This window comes from Aspergillus aculeatinus (genome assembly GCF_003184765.1).
Source record: "Aspergillus aculeatinus CBS 121060 unplaced genomic scaffold BO66scaffold_9, whole genome shotgun sequence".
Classification (NCBI taxonomy): Eukaryota; Fungi; Ascomycota; class Eurotiomycetes; order Eurotiales; family Aspergillaceae; genus Aspergillus; species Aspergillus aculeatinus.
The window spans coordinates 1-20361 of record NW_020291478.1 but is presented as its reverse complement, the minus strand read 5'-3'; the positions used below and the strand labels follow the sequence as shown (position 1 = coordinate 20361).

The 20361-nt window shown below is 55.9% G+C and overlaps 6 protein-coding genes across 6 annotated transcripts; 5 read left to right on the top strand and 1 right to left on the bottom strand.

Moving 5' to 3' along the window:
• The first annotated feature begins 1096 nt into the window (after window positions 1-1096).
• On the top strand, window positions 1097-3693 carry BO66DRAFT_248619 (uncharacterized protein). Its single transcript, XM_025642929.1, has 2 exons — window positions 1097-2242; window positions 2296-3693. The coding sequence occupies exons 1-2, from the start codon at window positions 1228-1230 to the stop codon at window positions 3270-3272; spliced, it is 1992 nt and encodes a 663-aa protein (XP_025506659.1). The 5' UTR covers window positions 1097-1227; the 3' UTR covers window positions 3273-3693.
• A 2199-nt stretch (window positions 3694-5892) lies between these two features.
• Window positions 5893-11224, top strand: BO66DRAFT_248630 (extracellular serine-threonine rich protein). The gene is made up of 3 exons (XM_025642930.1): window positions 5893-6056; window positions 6105-6278; window positions 6330-11224. Exons 1-3 carry the CDS (start codon window positions 5994-5996, stop codon window positions 11001-11003), a joined length of 4911 nt encoding a protein of 1636 aa, XP_025506658.1. The 5' UTR covers window positions 5893-5993; the 3' UTR covers window positions 11004-11224.
• A 308-nt stretch (window positions 11225-11532) lies between these two features.
• Window positions 11533-13500, top strand: BO66DRAFT_368061 (bifunctional AAA family ATPase chaperone/translocase BCS1). Its single transcript, XM_025645317.1, has 2 exons — window positions 11533-11716; window positions 11805-13500. The coding sequence occupies exons 1-2, from the start codon at window positions 11564-11566 to the stop codon at window positions 13152-13154; spliced, it is 1503 nt and encodes a 500-aa protein (XP_025506657.1). The 5' UTR covers window positions 11533-11563; the 3' UTR covers window positions 13155-13500.
• Window positions 13501-13853: 353 nt separating this feature from the next.
• BO66DRAFT_389409 (uncharacterized protein) lies at window positions 13854-16143 on the top strand. The gene is made up of 2 exons (XM_025646795.1): window positions 13854-14783; window positions 14835-16143. Exons 1-2 carry the CDS (start codon window positions 14062-14064, stop codon window positions 16069-16071), a joined length of 1959 nt encoding a protein of 652 aa, XP_025506656.1. The 5' UTR covers window positions 13854-14061; the 3' UTR covers window positions 16072-16143.
• Window positions 16144-16645: 502 nt separating this feature from the next.
• BO66DRAFT_435739 (extracellular serine rich protein) lies at window positions 16646-18409 on the top strand (the record flags this gene model as incomplete). Its single annotated transcript, XM_025650873.1, has 3 exons — window positions 16646-16729; window positions 16818-16992; window positions 17061-18409. 3 exons carry the CDS (start codon window positions 16646-16648, stop codon window positions 18407-18409), a joined length of 1608 nt encoding a protein of 535 aa, XP_025506655.1.
• Window positions 18410-18781: 372 nt separating this feature from the next.
• On the bottom strand, window positions 18782-19728 carry BO66DRAFT_389408 (choline transporter-like family protein). Its single transcript, XM_025646794.1, has one exon. It carries the CDS (start codon window positions 19700-19702, stop codon window positions 18959-18961), a length of 744 nt encoding a protein of 247 aa, XP_025506654.1. The 5' UTR covers window positions 19703-19728; the 3' UTR covers window positions 18782-18958.
• Window positions 19729-20361: the final 633 nt, after the last annotated feature.

The following is a 20361-nucleotide window of genomic DNA, read 5'->3' as shown; positions in this document are numbered from 1 at the left end:
CCAGCAATGCAAGCTACTATTGAGAGTGGGGAGAGAATGAATGCAGGCAAAAAAAAAAAAAAAAGAGTGAAAAAAAGTCAACCAGAATAAAAAACGACAGCAGAGACTAGAATGAAACAGGAAAAGAAAAAAGATGCGGTGAACACCTGTCCGCCAATGGCCATGCTTGCTTTAGTGGCTCCTAACCAATGACAAGCTGAATGACTGCGACCGGCCGGCCGATACTCCACCGTGACTGGAAAATTTGGTCCGCTTCAGCCTGTCCGAGGCTGTTTTGGTTCTGTAACCCGTTTCTAACAGTAACACCCCGTACCGCCGCCCCGGCGGGATTGTCTCTAGGTAGTAGTAAGGTATGGAATTTGTATAGTATGTACGCCCGCGGGCCTACCGTCCTACTGCGAGCCTGTACTGTAAGCCTGCCGCCCTCCCCCTTCCTCTAAACATCGATCCCCATAACTTCCACCCCTCATCTTCTTCCTTCTTTCCTTTCCTCTGCCCCCATCTACTGCAGATTCTTTCCACATCTACAGACCACCCACCCCCCACCAAACCCCTCCATCCCAAAACCCCCTTCTTTATTCATCATACTATCCAGATATCGTCAAGTGTACCGCGCCAGGATGGCCTTCGTTGAGCTGTAAATCTCTCCGCTGGGAAGCACGGCTGCCATTTCCATGCTTCCCAGTCCTAGCAGCTCCGACTATCTCTCATCGAACTTGACGACTATCTGCTCCTCTTTCGACGCAACCTTTCAATTCCCAGCGTCGGAATTGCCTATCACTACACTCATACGAGAAGCACTTTTGACGTCCCCCATCTGGACGCTGAGGTGCTTTGGCGAATTCGAAAAGTCTTTGCTATCGTTCCAATCTTATCCTATCCTACCCTTCCGTTCTCCGGCTCCTGGCCGTAACCTCTTCCACCTTGAAAACTCTCTCTCGCCCTCTTGTCCTTGGAAGAAGTAACGACGACCATACCTGCCTTTCCCCATACGCTTTCACGAATTGACGGTCGGAATCCGCCTCACCATCACGACAATCCTGTCCCTGACTCCGCCTTCGACAAAGTCTGACGCAATTGATTTATCCCGCGCGGCCTCACGGGTAGCAAACTTTGACGATCCATTAGTCTACCAAGGTCAACACTTACTCGTGCCAAGTTAAAACTGGCCGAGATACATTCAAAACAAACTTACCGCAATACCGTTTCTGATCAAAAACAACCATAATGCCTCCCTCAGCCCACTCGCCCAAGCGGTCCCCCCAGACTGCCGCAAAGGGTATCCAGCGCAACCCGACCCGTCGACCCTCCGCTCATTCCCTCGAACACACCCTGACGGGTCGCTCACCTAGAACCTCGAACAAGGGCCTCGCTCTTGGATCACTGGGCATGGACCGGAAACGCAGGGCTTCGTCTATATCGGTCTCCAGTGTGTCGTCGGTCTCCTCCATCGAGGAGCTCAGCGACGAGGAGGATAACGACTCGGAGGACGATGATGCCGACGATGAAGAAGATGAACAGCCGGCTGTTCGCGGCCCGTCTTATGGCCGTCGGGATCGGTCTCATAAGACGGGCATGAAGTCTGCCAAACGGACCAAGAAGATGAAATACTCCGATGACGATGGCTACGATGGCCAAAGAAGCAGTGATGACGATGACGAGGACGATTCTGACGAGGACAACTCGGATGATATCTATGCTGCCGTTGATTATATCAGTGACGGAGAAGACGATGAGGACAACGATGTAGAGAAACTCGAGGAATTGTTGATCGTCGAGTCCGAGGATGAGCATGCCGTTGAGAACATCTTGACCGCCGCCGCCGCCACAGAGACCAATGACTGGGCCGGCCCCAATGTCTTTGACGACCATATGCTCCTATCGGCTGCCTCGTTTTTCGACGACGAACAGCTCTATAGCGCAATGGAAACCTTCGGCGACGAAATGGCCAGCGAGACTGCCGTCGAGATACCCATGCCCCGCCGGGTGCACTTTGAAGAAGACTCCGATTCTTCCTCCGACAGTGATTCACACACTGAAGACGAGATTCCAAGTGACTTCCTCCAACAGGACAGCCTGGATCCCCAGCTGCGTCGTATGATCGAGAGCGACAATGAGAACTTTCCGCGCCAGCGCCGTCAGTCAGAGGAGATGTTTGCCGACTCTGACTACGGACATTCGAACATCTATCACGTGGAATCCGACGCTGTTTCCGAGGGTTCGGAATCGAGCGGCTATGAGAGTATGCAGAATGCTTGGGAACTTTTTACACTACGTTTGCTGACCCTTTCGAAGCCGATGATGGCGAGACCACAGATGAAGACCTTCCCCCTCCCGCTACCATCACTCATCCCAGATCTATCCTTCGCCGCGATTCATCCGCCTCTCTTGCACCTCCCGTCGAGGAAAAGCCTGAGCCTGTGAGTCGGCGCCGCGGGCCTATCATGGGTACCTTCGTCGCGGACCCCCACAAGCCTGTTGCGCTCGTTGATTGCACTGGTAAACATCTGGTCATTATTCCTGCCTATGCCTCGTCTCGCCATGACTGGCTGGAGTCCGCTACCAACAGTGTATGTGGTACGGCTCACAACAGCCCACGTGCCACCACCATGCATCTCATCGATGAGAGCGATACAGATGCACTCGCATCGCCCGGCCACCTCGATATGAGCCCGATGCTGGCCTCCAGTGCCAATCTGATGATGACCGCACTCGGCAATGATATTGCCCCAGGCGGACAGGTGATGGGGCCTCCCGAGGCTTTTTACCCGTCTCGGGACTTTGCCATTGACAGTTCCTTCGAGGACGACGATGAGGATGATCCGGAATCAGCCCTGAATGTCGAGGACTTCATTGACTTCGGCCATGCGTCGTCCGATGATGAGATGGACAAGGTATTCGAAGAGGAAACACTACTCTCACCCATGGCAGCTCAGACCAAGCATGCCGGCACTGGCACGCCCACCCCGAGCCGGGCTGGCGAGTCCCATCATGCTAGCAGTGCAGAGCGGTTCCTTAATCATTTGGATCGAGGCATTGTGACCGCATTCCGCCGCAATCACAACCGCTACCAAGCACTGCTGCGTCTGCCCCAACATCGGGAGTTTATGCCCGCCAACTCACCTTCTCGCCCTGCAAGTGTGTTTAGACACGCACGTAATGCAGACCAACGAACCCCTACGCGTAAGCGGAAACCCAACGGGTACAACGGTGGGGAAGCCGTCCGACGAAAGTTGATGGATGCCCACCGTCGCAGTCAGCTTCCTTTCTAAGAACGCTGGCTGTCGAAATCTTCTATGACCCTTGTCACTCAGGTCCTATGGCGCACCCGTCGATGTGGTAGCCCTCGCTGAACTAAAAACAACGAAAACAATACGATTAATTGTACATTGCTGCCAAAGCGCTGATATCTAAAAAGACGGGAACTTAATTCTCGGCAAAAGCATAGAAAGGTACTCGGACTGCATGTTCTGACTGAAACAGTCGATTTACTCTCATGGTCTAGAGGATTGGAGGATTACTCCATGACCAAAAGTTCAGCTTGATGATGATGTTTCACGGAGTTCAAAAGGGGATATACCTTGTTGCGAAGGATCAGGTAAACTCTCATACTATCTTCTAGCTATGTTCTCAATCTCGTATGCCATGTGTCATGTTACGGCGTTTGTCATTTTCCAGGCTACTATAATTCGAAAATTAAATTTCTAGGATCGATTGTGATTCTTTATGATTGATAACGTAGTACCACGCTCTGCTGAAGGTCCAATGAGACCGATCTCTGTGTTGCTCCGACGGTGTCTATCCGACTGCGTGTTTCGGGATTATTGAACACACGGAAGATATGGAGCATCGAAGTGATACTACCCTATGCAAGCCACCGCCAGGGTAGTCGAGGGTATTGCGGCTTCATAGCTCAGAAGGTCCGGGCCTTTTGTGCAACATGCGAAGTGCATATCGTCGATTGCTTGACTCTGATGGGCCCGCTGGATATAAATAGGAGACAAGCTTGTCCCGAGTCTCGACGAATCCCCTTCGCCGTTCCCCTCCAAAGTTCATCAATATGAGGCCGTACCCTCCGACACGGTGCAGAACCGGACTCCACAGGCCCGAGTTTTCATGCCAACCTCTGGGTGGCCAGCCTCTGGAAGCGAAGCTTCTTCAGCAAGATATCCGACGGTTGGCTGCCGGCCGTGATGAGCTGGCACCATTTGTAGTAGCTCATCTGTTTGTTTGCAGGTAGGATGGGTGAGGTAGTATCTCTCTGAAGCTTTTCTGGATGGAGGTCATTAGCATATCTTTTTTTTTCCCCCAGATGTGGTGATCGTGGGGATCTGCTATTGCTCCTGCTGTTATTGTGACTTTTAGTCTCTGCATCGTTCTTCATCTTCACTCGCATCATCTATTCAGATCCGGGCGCTAAGCCGCAGCAGCGATCTCCATCTGTTCGGCGGTTATTTTCAACAACGCTGAGATCGAACTTCCACCAGTAGTCTTTTGCGTTTGGTTGGTGATGAACCATCCTGATCTAGAAATGACTGGCGTTCGCTTTCTTCTTATTGGATCAGTAGGTCAGAAAACAAAAATAGCCGCTCAGGTTGGTAGATTTCCCTGAGTATGTTGATGTTGCGGGCAGTGCCATGTTCGAGGGGGGAAGGTTGCAGCGCGAGACGCCCGCTTGCTGCACGGTGAGCTTAGAGGGGATTTTGTTCTGTAGATTTTGTGGTTCGAACGATTTGAAATGAAAAGGCGAATTGGCCTTTTTTTTGTTTTTTTTTTCTTTTCTTTTCTTTTCTTGTTTGCCGAGGAAGGGGTTCTTTGGGTGGCGGTTGGGTTATTTTGAGGTGGTGTGACTTGACTTAGTTGCAACAGTAGTTGAGTTTATTGTAAGTTAGTTAGTTGTACGTTACCTAGTAACTAGTCATCGCTCATCCCGCGGCAGACTTTCATCCTTCATCTACCAACTTGCAACATTTACTCTCTCTCTCTTTTGGGATGTCCACATCCATCTTCTTGGCAGGTACTTGTTGGTCTGAAAAGATAGACAGAGACTCATCGTCATTGTCTTTTCCAAACGGAGCTAAGCCTGAAGGAGTCGGGCTGTCATTGTTAACACTGTGAGACTGTTCTCCACTCTCTTTTCCTCTGGTTGCAAGACAATGAATGAATGAATGACCAGCTAATGGCCCCTCCGGCACATTACCTCACCTCACCTCCACCAGGACCTGCGCCTATTCTGGGATCAGCTCCGACAATAGCCTCTCGTCGACGGTGATTGGCGATGGGTGTGATTGACTTCGCGCCTCCCCCTCGTTCCCTCCAGTCCTTGTCAGGGTCCTTCAGCCTGTTCCTGCACTAGCGGAACAGTCGGCGCCTCCGCGTTGGATTGGCTCTCCGTCGCACCAACTGCTCACTACAGCCTTGAAGAATGTCTTACTTGTAGAGACGAGGAGATCCAAATGCTTCGCCAGCCATGCTTGCATGCAACATCCCCGGCCAGTGAATGGACGGGGTGGGTGGAGTCTTGACCGGGCATGGTCCCTCTCCCTCACAGTCTCTCGGGCAGGAGGGCTCTTTATCCTATTGCTTTTGATGGATACCACTCAACCCCCCCCTGTTGCAGCATCCCGGTGTTATGGATTTAAGAGATCAAACGCCCTCTTTGAAAGCGGGTGGGTCGCTGCGTTTCTTTCTATTTACTTTCTTCGCTCTCTACAATTGTGTTGCTATTTATTCCCCTTCCCATTGTTGTTGGTGCTCGTTGCTGGACATAGAGACATTCGTTTCATCTGACTACTAACACTCGTTCGATCTTGTCAATCGCTTTTGCTGTATACTTTTACTCTCTCTGTCTCTTCGACATCTTCTTCTTCTTCCTCGTTCTCAGCATTGTCGTCGTAAGGTATCTTGACCACTGAAGGATATCAGCCATCTCCGTCTCTTCATAGCATCATAAGACTTTACTCTCGCTCAGTCACTTCGCTTATCTATTCGCCATGAGGGCCATTGCCTCGGTCTCTCTTCTGGCTCTCGCCGGCGTGGCCCAAGGGTCAAGTGTGGTATGTTTGTCTACCTCAGATCCGCAGAGCTCGTGCTGATATTCGCAGTGGTGGAACACCGACGAGAGCTTTACCAGCCCTGACAACACCAAGACGACCTGTTCTGAGCAGCAGCAAGCTGGGTTTGACTGGTCCGACCTGGCTGTCGGATCCTCCCCGAGCTATGCAGGCTTTGAGTTCTCGGGCTTCTCCGTGCGCAACAACTTCAGCACGGCTTCTAGCGTAAGTATGACGGCGTCGGTGGAGATGAGAGTTGCTGGCTGACTGGACCAGGCCAAATCCATCGTGGGAACACTCAACAAGGATACCTCGACGGCTCCAGAGATATCCTCTGCATCAAAGGACCAAGACTTCTCCGTCAATGACTTCCAGCTTGCCACCTCCCGCACTGCTGACATCCGCATCGTTTATGGCATGGCTGATGGTACCACCTGCAATACCTTTGCTTCTGTCTCCGCCAACGGGTCCACTGTCGCCAATGACCAGTGCGGCGGTGCCACCTCCGTGAGCTTTCTACTGGCTGAAGAGGCGAATGTCGATCTCTGCTTGTTGAGTGTGTACAGGATTGGATTCGACTGCTCTTCTGGTAAGGCGTCGACAGCATCCAATCCTTCCGACACTGCGTCTAGGCTCAATGCGAGGGCGTACTCCGTGCCGCTCATTCGGAAGGATCGGACCACGCCTGCAGCCGTTGTGACTCCTGCCCCAGAGGCGCCGACCAACAATCTGGCGACTTCGACGTACTATATCACCAGTGAAATCGTGATCACCAGCTGTGGCCCTTCGGTGACCAATTGTCCAGCAGACTCCACCACGGTGATAACGTCAACGATCCCCGTGTCTACTGCCGTTCATTCTGCCACAGAAACCTCCGCAGATGAGTCTTCGACGGAGGTGCCAGATGTTAGCTCTACCAGCAGCGTGGAGTCTAGCGTCGCTGTCCCTACTGCTACCTCTTCTATCGAAACTGTCCCCGTCGATACATCTTCTGGCACGACTACACCAACTGTCACGCCTTCTAGCAGCGCGGTCCACAGCTTAACGCACTCCAGCGAAGTCGTCCCAACTATCACACTGTCCAGCAGCACGTCTAGCTTTACGCACTCGAGTAGCGCGCTTTCCAATACCCTTCCATCTGGAAGCTTTCCTGTGGAGTTGACCTCTTCTCAGTTGATCCACACGCCTACGTCCGCACCTGTAATCACGCCAGGGCCTAGCTCCTCTGCTCCGGCTGCGGACAAAGTCACGGTGATTACTTGGGTCACGGTGACAAGCTGCCCGGTGACTTCGACGGGTACCGTCAGTGGAACTCTGACCACCTCTGTGGGCACTACGCTTTCTACGGTGACTATGACTTCAACATCGACTATCTGCACCAATTGCATTGCCCCAACCAGCGTTCCATCAGGAGTGGCACCCATCTCCTCAGGCCCTATCTCGTCCGGTCCTGTCCCTTCAGCTCCCGTCACTACACCAGGGCCCAGTGTACCTGCATCAAGCGTGGACAAGACTACAGTGATCACCTGGGTGACTGTCACAAGCTGCCCGGTCACTTCCACAGGGACTGTCAGCGGCAAGCTGACTACTTCAGTGGGCACGACGCTTTCTACTGTGACCATGACCTCAACGTCGACCATTTGCACCAAATGTATTGCGCCAACAACTGTTCCGTCGGGCGTGGCGCCCATCTCCTCGGGTCCTGTCTCGTCTGGTCCTATACCATCCGCTCCCGTCACCACACCAAGTGTGCCCGTCTCGAGCGTGGATAAGACCACGGTGATCACTTGGGTAACCGTGACCAGCTGCCCGGTCACCTCCACAGGGACTGTAAGCGGCAAACTGACTACGTCAGTAGGCACGACACTATCTACAGTGACGATGACCTCAACGTCTACCATCTGCACCAAATGCATCGCCCCTTCTACCACTGTTCCTTCAGGCGTTGCTCCAATCTCTTCGGGTCCAGTTTCATCCGCTCCTGCCAATACTCCTGGCCCAAGCGCGCCCATCTCGAGTGTAGACAAGACGACCGTTGTCACTTATGTCACACTGACTACATGCCCTGTGACAGCAACGGTTTCTGAAGGCGGCTCTGTGAGTACTTCGGTGGGAACGACGGTGTCGACTGTAACGTTGACGTCCACTTCAACTATTTGTACGAGGTGCATTGCTCCGACGTCGGTTCCGTCGTCGATTCCTGCTGTGACTCCGACTTCGCTCTCTACGTCGCTCACATTGCCTCTTCCGTCTTCTGTGGCGCCTGTTTCATCTGGTCCTGTTTCTACTGTCACTGGTGTTGTCACTGGGTCAGTCACTGGTTCAGTTACTGGGTCTGCTACTGGGTCTGCTACTGGGTCGGCTACTGGGTCGGCTACTGGGTCTACTACTGGGTCTGCTACTGGGACTGCTACTGGGTCTGCCACTGGGTCTGCTACTGGGTCTGCCACTGGGTCTGCCACTGGGTCTGCCACTGGAACTGCCACTGGCTCGGTCACCAGTTCTACTACCTCTGGTATTGTTACTTCGGCTCCCATCCCATCAGGTCCTGTCTCATCGGGACCCGTTCCAACAGGACCCGCGCCATCGAGTTCTGCCCCAATCACCAGTGTGGATAAGACTACTGTTGTCACACATACCACAGTGACTACTTGTCCTGTGACATCGACAGTCTCCGAAGGTGGCTCTGTGTCGACATCGGTTGGAACTACAGTTTCAACCGTCACACTTACTTCGACCTCAACTATCTGTACCAGGTGCATTGCGACAACAATTCCCTCTGGTGTGGCACCTATCTCCTCCGGTCCGATCTCATCGGGCCCAGCTCCGTCAGGCCCCGTCCCTGTCACTAGCGTGGACAAAACCACTGTGGTTACATATGTCACTGTCACGACTTGCCCTGTGACATCGACGATCTCCGAGGGGGGTTCCGTGAGCACATCGGTGGGAACTACTGTTTCGACTGTCACCCTTACCTCGGTGTCGACCATCTGCACGAAATGCATTGCTACGACAGTCCCCTCCGCTGTGGCTCCTGTCACATCTGGGCCTGTTGCAGCAACATCTTCAAGTGTGGACAAGACCACAGTCGTCACAATCACCTCGGTGTCCACCAGCCCTGTGACCACTACGGTCTCGGCCGGCGGAACTGTCTCTACGTCGGTGGGGTCCAGTGAATCAACAATCACTATTACATCGGTGTCAACCATCTGCACCAAGTGCATTGCGCCTACAACAGTTCCCTCTGCTGTGGCTCCTGTTACATCGGGTGCCATTTCGTCAACCCTTTCGAGTGTGGACAGGACCACGATTGTCACGATAACTTCTGTTGCTACCAGCCCCGTGACAACCACTATCTCTGCAGGTGGCACTGTATCTACCTCGGTGGGCTCCACTGAGTCGACTGTATTTGTCACCTCGACTTCGACCATCTGCACGAGATGCATCACCCCCACGCCAGTTCCATCAGGTACCTCACCTATTTCATCTGAGTTGCATAGCACAACCACTGTAGTCACCTGGGAGACTTTGACAACTTGCCCGGTCACCACGGTCATCACCTCAGGTGGTGTTCCTGTCACTTCGGTCACAAGTACTATCTCGACGGTGACTCTGACCTCGGTTTCCACCATCGCAACATCTGTTGCTGTCAGTGTTCCCTCGGCCCCAGCTTCTGCCGTAACCGGCTTCCCTTCCGTGCCAACAGCCAGTGCTTCCACTGTGACCGTAACCACTTCAACTGGTGCTCCTTCTGGGCCCACAGGTGTCTTGCCCGTCTCTTCTCAATCTCAGATTACAACTGGGCCTGCTCCCACCGTGACGTCTTTCATCTCCTCTGGTGGTCCATCGGGCCCTACAGGTGTCTCCCCTGTTTCCTCTGAGCTTGAGAGCACGACGACAGTCGTCACTTGGCAAACATTGACCACCTGTCCAGTGACTACAGTCATTACTTCAAGTGGTATTCCAGTCACTTCGGTCACCAGCACAGTCTCAACCGTGGTTTTGACCTCTGTCTCCACGATCTGCCCCAAATGCTCGGCCACTCCAACCGCTGTGGCTCCTATCACGTCTGTTGAGAAGGCAACCACTGTGGTGACATGGCAGACTGTAACAACATGTCCCGTCACGACGGTGATCACCTCTGCTGGACAGCCGATCACCTCAGTCTCCAGCACTGTGTCTACAATCACAATGGTCGCGACATCAACCATCGCAAGGACGGTCGTGGTTCCCACCGGAGTTGCCCCCGTTACCGGGGTTTCCTCACCGGCTCCATCTGCCTCGTGTCCCAGCGTGGTTCCCAAATGTATCAATACATGGCTCGAACTGGTCCCCAAGTGCACCTCGAACAGCGACTCGAGCTGCTACTGCCCCTCGGCGAAATTCACCAAGAAGGTGATTGAATGCATTCAGGCGTGGGGCTCCTCCGCGACAGAAGTCCAAGCCGGCCTCTCGTGCTTCACTGGACTCTGTGCAGCCTGGGTGCCCCAGAACCCCGGCATTGTCACAAATATCCCGTCCAGCATCACGCTAGGCCCGACCCCCGTCCCCAGCGGCGTCGCGCCCGTCAGTGGTCAAGGCACCCATACTGGAACCAGCGTCAGGCTGACCAGCGGACCTGCTGCTGCTGCTCCCTCAGTTCCCTGCACCACAATCACCTACTCCACCTGGACAGTGACCGTCCCGCAAGTCGTATTCACAACTGCTACAGCCAGCTCAAAGACAACGATCGGTCTGATCCCCGGGGGCGGTTCCCCAACATCGACTCGGTTGCCGAACCCCTGGTTCCCATCTTCCTCAGCCTGGATCTCCCGCTCAGGCACCCCCACCCCGACCCCGACCCCGTCGCCGAGTTACACACCCTTGTGGTCGAATACCGGTGCAACGCTGGGTGTATCCTGGACGTGGTGGGTGGCTGTTGTTCTGGCTACGATCATCGGCTTGGCCTAGTCCAGTTGGCCAATGTTTCATAGTCATGTTTAGTAAAATAGGAGCGCAAACAAATCTGGCAGGTTTCTTTTCCCGTTGAGCTCGGTGGTTATTGTTTTCTTTTTGTTCTCATTTTGAATCAGGAAGCAGTTTAGTCCAAGACGGTCAATGTACTTTAGCTTCGATTTCTATTCTGCACTCATAATTTACTAGTGTGTAATACTTGATCTACTTCTTCTTGCGATTGATGGACTAAGATGATGTAGTAGATGCTGTGAAAAGGTGTCTTGTAGCTGACGATGAGATCAGAGATCTTGTTGTAGATCATGGGCATTTTGCGGGTCATTGAAAGATAACGAAATGAGATTAGAAGTCATGCATCTATTTCTTACCTCTCTCCATTGCCAATGGCGTATTGTTCTAGGTGTTGTTGCATAAGGAAAAGAGTCGGCGGGGAGCGATCATCTCGGCCCTTCGTAACTCCGGCGGGCTCGGAATTAACCGACCGTCGCCGACCGACTCCAGAGAGCATGAATGATCCAGTAGTGGAGGCGGTGCAGCCTGATCGTTCATCTTCTGGTATGGACCTCAATGGACCATCAACCACCTCAGGGCCGCCGTCGCCTGGCGATCTGATTGCCCAGCAACGCAAAGACGCCATCCAAGTGGCCGCTCAGACCCCCAGCGATGCCGGGCTCTTCGCGCAGCTTACCAGCAATCCTTTCTTCACAGCGGTGAGCAATTCAACGCGATCAACGAAAACGGGTTTTTGGTTCTTTTTGAGGAGGAGAAAAATACTGATGCTGTGTTTGGTGACACTAGGGATTCGGTCTCGCAGGTCTGGGAGCTGGACTGAGTCTAGCGCAAAAGGGACTCCGCCATGGCGCTGCGCTCCTCCGCCGGCGCATGCTCGTCGACGTCGAGATCAGTGTCAAGGATGAATCCTACCCGTGGTTTTTGCACTGGATGACGCTGTACCAAAGCTCCCAACTCAGCACGATTCGCGCCGCCGCCACCGGCGCCGCCAGCCGGACTGGCTTCATGGAATCGCTCCTCCGCAAATTGACCCCGGGCACGCGCCATCTGTCCATCCAAACGCAGAAAGTCGAACACACCAACGGCGCCATCCACACGCAGTTCGCCCTCGTCCCGGGTATGGGCCACCACGTGCTGCGGTACAACAACGCCTTCATCTTCGTGAACCGCATGCGCGAGGCCAAGTCGGTGGACCTGAAGACCGGGCAGCCGTGGGAGACCATCACGCTCACGACGCTGTACGCCCATCGCCACGTGTTCGAGGAGATCTTCAAGGAGGCGCACGCGTACGCGGTCCAGGCGCACGAGGGCAAGACGACCATCTACAACAGCTGGGGCACGGAGTGGAAGCCCTTCGGCAAGCCGCGGACCAAGCGCCCGCTGGAGTCGGTGATCCTCGACGAGGGCGTCAAGGAGCGGATCGTGGAGGATGTCAAGGACTTCACCGCGAGCTCGAAGTGGTACCAGGACCGGGGCATCCCCTACCGCCGCGGCTATCTGCTCTACGGGCCGCCCGGCACGGGGAAAAGTTCGTTCATCCAGGCTCTGGCCGGCGAGCTGGACTACGACATCGCCATTCTGAACCTGAGCGAGCGCGGGTTGACCGACGATCGGCTGAACCATCTGCTGACGATCCTGCCGAACCGGACGCTGGTCCTGCTGGAGGACGTCGATGCGGCGTTCTCCAACCGCCGCACCCAGACGGACGAGGACGGGTACCGCGGGGCCAACGTGACGTTCTCCGGGCTGCTGAATGCCTTGGACGGCGTGGCGAGCGCCGAGGAGCGGATCATCTTCCTCACCACCAACCACGTCGAGCGACTGGATGAGGCGCTCGTGAGACCCGGCCGGGTGGACATGACGGTGCGCTTGGGCGAGGTCAGTCGCTATCAGGTCGGCCGTCTCTGGGACCGGTTCTACGGGGAGCTGGAGCAGAGCGCCGTCTACCGCCAGGCGTTCCTCGACCGACTGCAGGAATTGGGGCTCATCGAGGATGCAGATGGGAACAAGGCCGATCTGTCGAGGAGCACCAGTGCGGCTGCCTTACAGGGCCTGTTCCTTTACAATAAGGGCAACATGGAGGGCGCCATTGCTATGGCCGAGGGGTTGATGTTCAGGGTTCATCACAGCGATTAAAGATTTTGTAGATTAGAGTCGAGTCTCGTGTAAATTAGATCTAAGCATTTTCATTGTGTTGTGTCTTGGTGGAGCGCGCTTACGGCTTTGCTGATGTCACGCTGCATTGTTGTTGATTCCCCGCCGTCTTCATCCATCCTGCTACTACTTCCATTACTTCACACTTCCCCCTGACTCACTACTCACTACTCACTATCTCTGCAACTCTTGGCTCTGAGCCATAGCAGTTAGCACGAATGAATTAACCAGTCATGGCCGTTTACAAGGGCCAGCAGGTGACGATATTGCGCTATCCAGCCTCCTGCAGATGTCTCTAACCCATGCAACCCATGCAACTATTCTTCAGACCACGCGACGGTCAAATCATGCACCACAGCCGATCAATCACCACTTAGACAATGATCTATGCCGGCCAAATCAGATCGCCTATCACCTCTGCTATCACTTTCCGACGCGCCGTGCTGAATAAGAGTCACGCCGGTGCCAAAGCGGGGGAGCCTATCACCGCTGCTGCATGGTGGGCCATCTAAGCGCCGACCACGGGCGCTCAGGGATCCCTCGCGTTCTGCACCCCGGTGACAGCCTGTCATGTCGCAGACCCTTGCCGCCCTTTCGATGGCCGGCTTATCGAAGGTTTGGCAGGCCAAGCTTGCCCCGAGGTCTATGTGTCTGTGCCGTTGCCGTCACCGCTCCGTGACACGGGGGTGGGCGGGCGACTGCGTTGCCTGGCGGGTCGAATATATCTATGCTCTGTCGCCTATTGCTTTCTGGGGTTGATGTCCAATGGACTGGATTGCTGGAATTGTTCAGTGGTGTTGAGCTGTGCATTGACTGACTTGCTGGTATTGTTCAGTGGTATTGACGTGTGCAGTGACGATTACTTGCTTTCAGGACGTCTTCTAAAATCATGAGCTCCTTTCAGCTCTTTCCCACATCTCCCGATAGTGGAACCTCTAACAACCCGTTCTTAAAAGGAAAGCGAAGGCAAGCCGGCGGTCGACCGCTGGCGGATGCGATCCCTCTCAAGACCCTCGGTAACAAGGGCACCGTGGCCGAGGGGATGCTTTTCCGCCTGGACCAAAATCCAGAGAGCGTCCCAGCGCCCCCAAAGGCCCACGTTCCTCGGCCCTCGCAGTCCTCATCGTTGGGAACACCCCAGGAGCACGATGCACGCCGGAATGCTTCACATGCCAACGCCACTACATCGGATGACCGGATGGCCGGGCGAGTGGGGTCTCCATCCAGCTCGAAACGCAGCAAAGGAGGGCCCACGCCCATCGCAGAAACAACGCCCAAGTCAGAGTCGCCGGCACCTCCTATGAAGTCCATGTTTCCCCAGTATAACCCACAGCTACCACTCAATCAGCAAACATACTATCCCCAGGCGTCCGGCCATACTCCTCGGAATTACTCAAGACCAAGCAACATCCTCCTGTCGCCTGCCCCGGAAATTGACCAGGCCCTTGGCCCGAAGACGGTGCCTGCGAGCGTGCTGAATTTCCCTTCCGGGGTGTTGGATACACCTGAGATGCGAAACTCTTCCGTGGAGGAGCTGAGGAGTTTGTGGGAAGCGGCCAATGGTCAAAGGCCGCAGAATATGCCGGAGACGTTCAATCTGCGTCTGCAACGGTGAGCATGGGAGGTTTGGGGAATTTTTGAATAGTTGCTGACTCGATGCAGGAGTGGGCCTACATCATTTTCCTTCGGAGAATTCACCGCGCCATTCTATACGATGCAAATTGAACCGAATGACGGGATCTCTCTGACGAGGATCAATCCCTCCAGGTCCAGTAATAACGTTCCGATAATGACATTCAAAGTGGAGGATCGATCTCGGCGGGAACTGCGCGGAGACAATCTAGTCTCGCTGCTGCTGCCCCGCCTCGCCGCCGTGCTCGCCCTGGATCAGGTTGCGGAGATGGTCAAGGAGCACCAATTGCCCCACCAAGATGCGATCGAGCTGGAGGCCGATGCTCTCAAGCGGGTGGCCGAGCAGGAGTCATGCAAGCTGTTCTGGAATTCGACAAAACATAACTACGAGCTGCACCACCCGGCTCTTTGCAAGCAGCCGCCGGCGTTAGTCGGCGCGGCAGGCATCCCTTTGTCCCCAGTGCGATCGAAATACGCTGGGAGTCTGCAGGTGACCGTGTCCAGTGCCTCTGCCGAGTCCCGGTCCAGTCAGCCCCCGATCATTCTCGTGACCACGCCCGTGTCGGCCAACGCGATCGAGTCGGCCAACACGGCGGCGACGCCCCGGACCTCCACGCTGCCGTTGATGGACTCGGACGAGCCGCTGGCCGCGTTGGACCTGGGGACGATGACCCTCTCGATCTCCGGGGTCTCGACCATCAACACCGTCCCGTCTCTGTACGCGATTGACTCCGTGGTCGCGGCGATGCTGGCCGTCGCCGTGTCGGACGAGGCCACCGGTCCGATCCTGAAGGAGCTGGTGCTGTACGGATCCGAGCGATCCATCACGCCATGGGGCCAAGGACAGGGACAGGGACCGTACGGCACCGGCTACCGCAGCGACCTGGTCACCGCAGCGGCAGAGCGGGACGAGGCGCAGAAGGGCCACCAGCTGTGGTCGACGGTGAAGTCGGCGTTATCGTCATCGGCCTCGGAGAAGAGCGAGCAACCACCGCGGCGCTGGTACCGGTTCTGGGGCCGGGGCCGCGGGGCCCCAAAGCCGAAGAACCGGAAAATCGTGGTGGAGGAATTCGACCTGGAGCGGTACGGGCGGTACGGGCATGGCTCGTCGCGGGAGGGCCAGAAGCTGCCGGGGATCACGCGGGCCATTCTGCGGGTGGTGTTTTGGGGGTTGGAGGTGGTGGTGCAGCTGCTCACTTGGGCGGTTAAGGTGTTTGCGTGGGTGCTGGTGACCGCCACGCGGTGTGTGACCAGCGAGAGGTTTTGATTCTTGCCTTTTGGTTGAATATACTCAGTACAGTTCTGTTGGATAATTCTTTTTAATGACAGGGGATGCGGAGCATTCCATCTTGCCACTTCTGTTGACTTTCCCGTTCCAACTCCCGTTCCAATTTGTGTCTATCATTGCCTCTCGGTCGCCTCTTTTTAGGGATGCGTAGATGCTTACACTGATTCCCATTCGCCCCTGGCCAGTGACATGCATACATGCAGATGCACACCCGGGATGTGACACTGCAAACTTTGGCGATACATTCGCCGGCCGCATACCTTACTCGATCGAGACGCTCCCCTACATTCCGCTCTGCGACGTCGGACCGCGCCACCTTTGGGGGTTGGCGCTGGAATCTGGAATCCAGGGGATGGCGATGCAAAGTCGATCGGGATGGGAGGGTAGCATTGCATGTATGTATGTATGTATGTATGTATGGGGGGGAACTGAGTGCCGACCACTTGTATATAGGCGGACTCAACACCATAGACCCTGCCATCAAGCTCCCTTCAGGATATCATCTTCATCATCCAGAGACTGTAGTGCTGTGTGCTGTACACACACGAACAAGATGCGTGCAGCGATTCTTATCTTCTCGACCATCACCCTCGCCACGGCTACTACCAACAAAGATCTGGGGTATCTCCGCTGCGCCGTACGCATCCACCCCCCCCTCTTCCTTGACTTTGTCCCGATATCTTGGACCTGGGATATCGAATACTAATGAATCAGAGGAGGTGTAGTCTTCCATAGCCCGGACCTACCAGACGCCTCAATCCCAGTCCCAGTCCCAGTCCCAGTCCCAACCCGAAGCCCAATGCACCTCCCCCTCCGCCCTGGATTGCTTCTGTAATGCCCCGTTCGATCCCTCGGCGCTGGACCAGGCGACCCTGGATGAGTGTGCTGGTGAGGGTGTTGGTACGCCCCCCCCCCCTGCCCCTAGCGCTAGATCTATTGTTTGAGGTGTGCGTGTGCTAACGGTATAGAACCCGAAAACATCCCCGCGTATATCTGCGACGACGCGAACGTCCCCGTCTCGCCGCGGAAGGGCAGTGTGCCGATGGTGAGGATTGGGGTTGTTGAGGAGGATGCTGCTGCTGCTGCTGCTGCTGATGCTGCCGAGACCCCCGCTCCGCTGAGAGGGAGTTTGCCCATGGTCCGGGTGGGCGATTCGCTGGGGACTGAGGATGCAGGTGCGAGTGGGGGAGTGAGTGCTAGTGCCAGTGGCATTGCTAGTGCCAGTGCCAGTGCCAGTGCCAGTGTTATTGCCAGCGCCAGCGCCAGCGTCCTTGGTGGATCGCACCGAGGTAGTCAGCCCATGGTGCGCGTGGGGGACCTGCAGGCTAGTAGTTCTGCAGCTGCATCTTCAAGCAGTCTAGCGACGCCCACGGCAATCGCTAATGCTGAAGCTGAAGCTGCTGTCCCGCGCCGAGCAAGTCGGCCCATGGTGCGGCTGGGCGGAGAGACCACGACCACGACCATGAACCAGCCTCTCGCACACGCAGATACAAACCCCCACGCCCAAGGACCAGCACAGACACAGGCAGGAGAAGCAGAGAGCCTGAGAGCAAGAGCCTACAGCCCCAACTTGCACCCGGACCCCCTTCTCCTCCCGGAGGACGTCCTCCCTCTTCCTTCTGATGATTCTGTTCTCGGCACTGCAGCAGCAGGCCAAGCACCAGGCCAAGCACCAGGCCAAGAAGAGAAGAACGTCCCCCTCCCGCTTGAGTCGGTAGTCATTCCAGATGGGAACGTCAATCCGGATGTTGCGGCTGCTCCTAGCCCCTATACCAGTACCAGCTTCAACACCCATACCCAGATGGAAACGCAACCCCAACCCCAACCCCAAGCTCCGCAGCAGCAACAGCAGCAGCAGCAACAAGAAACCGAGGTCCTCGCCTCGGAGCTAACGTCCTGCGCGTGCTCTGCTACTGCTACTGCTACCTCTGGTGCTAGTGCCAGTGCTACAGCGGTCCATGCAGCAGCAGCAGCTGCTGCTGCTGCAACCCTCCAAACAAGCGCAGCCACACCCCCCACCCCCACCTCCTCAACCTCAAAAACCACCCCCACAACACTAGCAAGCGCAAGCAGCATCCCCATCCCGACGATCACCTCCTCGTCCGTGAAGCTCGTGACCGTGAACCCGACGGCCACGGCCACGGCCACCGCGACGGACGTTCGGGGGTCGAGTGCTTTCCCTTCCAGCAAGCAAGCTCCCGGGGCAGGGGAGCCGAATGCCGGGTTGTTTCAGGGGGGTGCGGGGGCCTTGCAGAGGCGTGGCTGGGGGGTTCCGGGGGTGAGTTGTTTGGTTGGGGCGGTGGTGCTTCTTCTGTGATGTACTTTTCGTTAAATGGTGGGCGTGGTGATGTGTGCGTTTGGGTCATGGTTTTTTTCTGGGTGGATGGATGGGTGGATCCTGATGCTGGCGTTTGTTTTTGGGCTGTGGTCTTAGGGTTGGAAAACAGATTGGCTCGAGGGTGAAAAGGGTTTGGTTCTTTGATGTCAAGTGGGCAAGATTGTGCAGGAAGCTGTCGGAATGGGATTGGGATTGGGATTGGGTTCGGGTGGATTTGGATCATGTGTGTATGACTTGACTTGATTTGATTTGACTTGGCTTGGTTGCTTATGAGGAATGAAAATGAGATTATCTGTGAATGAATCATGACGGTGACATTACTTTGGTAGTATATTGACAGTACATTAGCATTATTATTAGATTAGCAGTGCCTCTGGCGGCTTGAGAGCACACTATAGTACCACGTGCAGTCTAACCACCACAGTATCTAGACCCGAGAGACAAGTCTACTAGACAAACCACAATCCCCCAAAAGTCATACAGTACGCCACCTATTCAGCACAAAACCAACCCTGAACCCTCCCGGCCCTACGCATGAATCGCCTGCTGCACCCGCGGATACAACTGCACCAACCGCTGATACAGATCCGGATGCTGCTCGATCATGACCTGGGGATCCCACGCCATGGCGGCAAAGATGGTCTCGATGCCGCTGCTCATCGGCGTCAGGAAGATCTGGCAGATCTGCAGCCCGATCACGAACGCAAACGCCATGATCACCGCCGTGAAGTCCCCGTCCTGGTTGTAGGCCGGGTGGGTGTACCGCAGATACAGGTAGGCGAGGAGGGCGCACACGTAGCTCACGAAGACCGAGCCCATGGTCAGCACGGGCCCGACCAGACAGTCGGCGGCCAGGGCGTCGACGCCGCGGTCCTTCATCATGGACCAGGTGTCGCGCGCGGCGGGGAGGTACGCCTTGCCGTACAGCGCGATGTGGCAGAAGGCGTAGCGGTTGAAGAAGGTGACCAGCCAGTCCAGCAAGCTGATCAAACACCCGAGGACCCAGAAGGCCACGCTGCCGACGAGGCTGCCCTGCGCCGCCTCGTGCCGCTGCGCCACGCTGCACGCCTGCCGCAGCATGTTGATCAGCGCGATGATCAAGCTCCCGAAGCTGATGCTGCCGAACGAGTAGGTCGTCGCCCGCCGCAGCGCGCCCCGCGTCGCGCCCGCCGGCATCCCCTGCGCCGTGCCGCTGCAGAAGTACCACGACCCGTACACCCCCGCGATCGTCGTGTGCACCGTGTTCTTCAGCCACTCGCTGAACCAGTACATCGCGAACGTCACGTACACGACCAAGCCGATCACCCGCGCGCGACTGCACCCGCCCCCTCCGTCGCGACACGCAGGGTTCACCCCGTCCCCGTCCCCGCCGGGCTCATACGCGACGTAGATCGACACGAGGGTCACCGAGAACCACGCCCCGAACGCCACCGCCACCAGCCCGCCCACCGTGCTCACCAGGAACATATGCCCGTAGCGCCGCGACACCTCGATGGACGTCTGCATCATGAACGCCGTGAACGGGATCCGCGGGATCCAGCTGATGAAGCACACGATCGCGAACACCCCGAAGATCAGAAACACAATGCCCCCGCCCCATTGGTGCTGCGTCAGGTAGTAGATCGCCGTCGCCAGCGCGAACACGATGTTCAGGATCCCCGTCACCCAGATGAAGAGCTTGGGGAACGTGCGCGCCCCGACCCAGTACGCGTACGACAGCACCAGCGCCACCGCCAGCACGAATACCAGGAGGATCACCGTGTTCGTGTTCAGCGAGAAGTCGTTCGCCGCGCCGTAGATGCCCCCGCCGCTCAGGGTGTGGTATTTGCTGTATCGGTAGATGACGACGCCGGAGACGGCGGCGTAGCCTAGGAAGACGGCGATGAGCTGGGGTTGTTGTTAGTGGTGCGTTAAGAGAGGGGGCAGGGGCA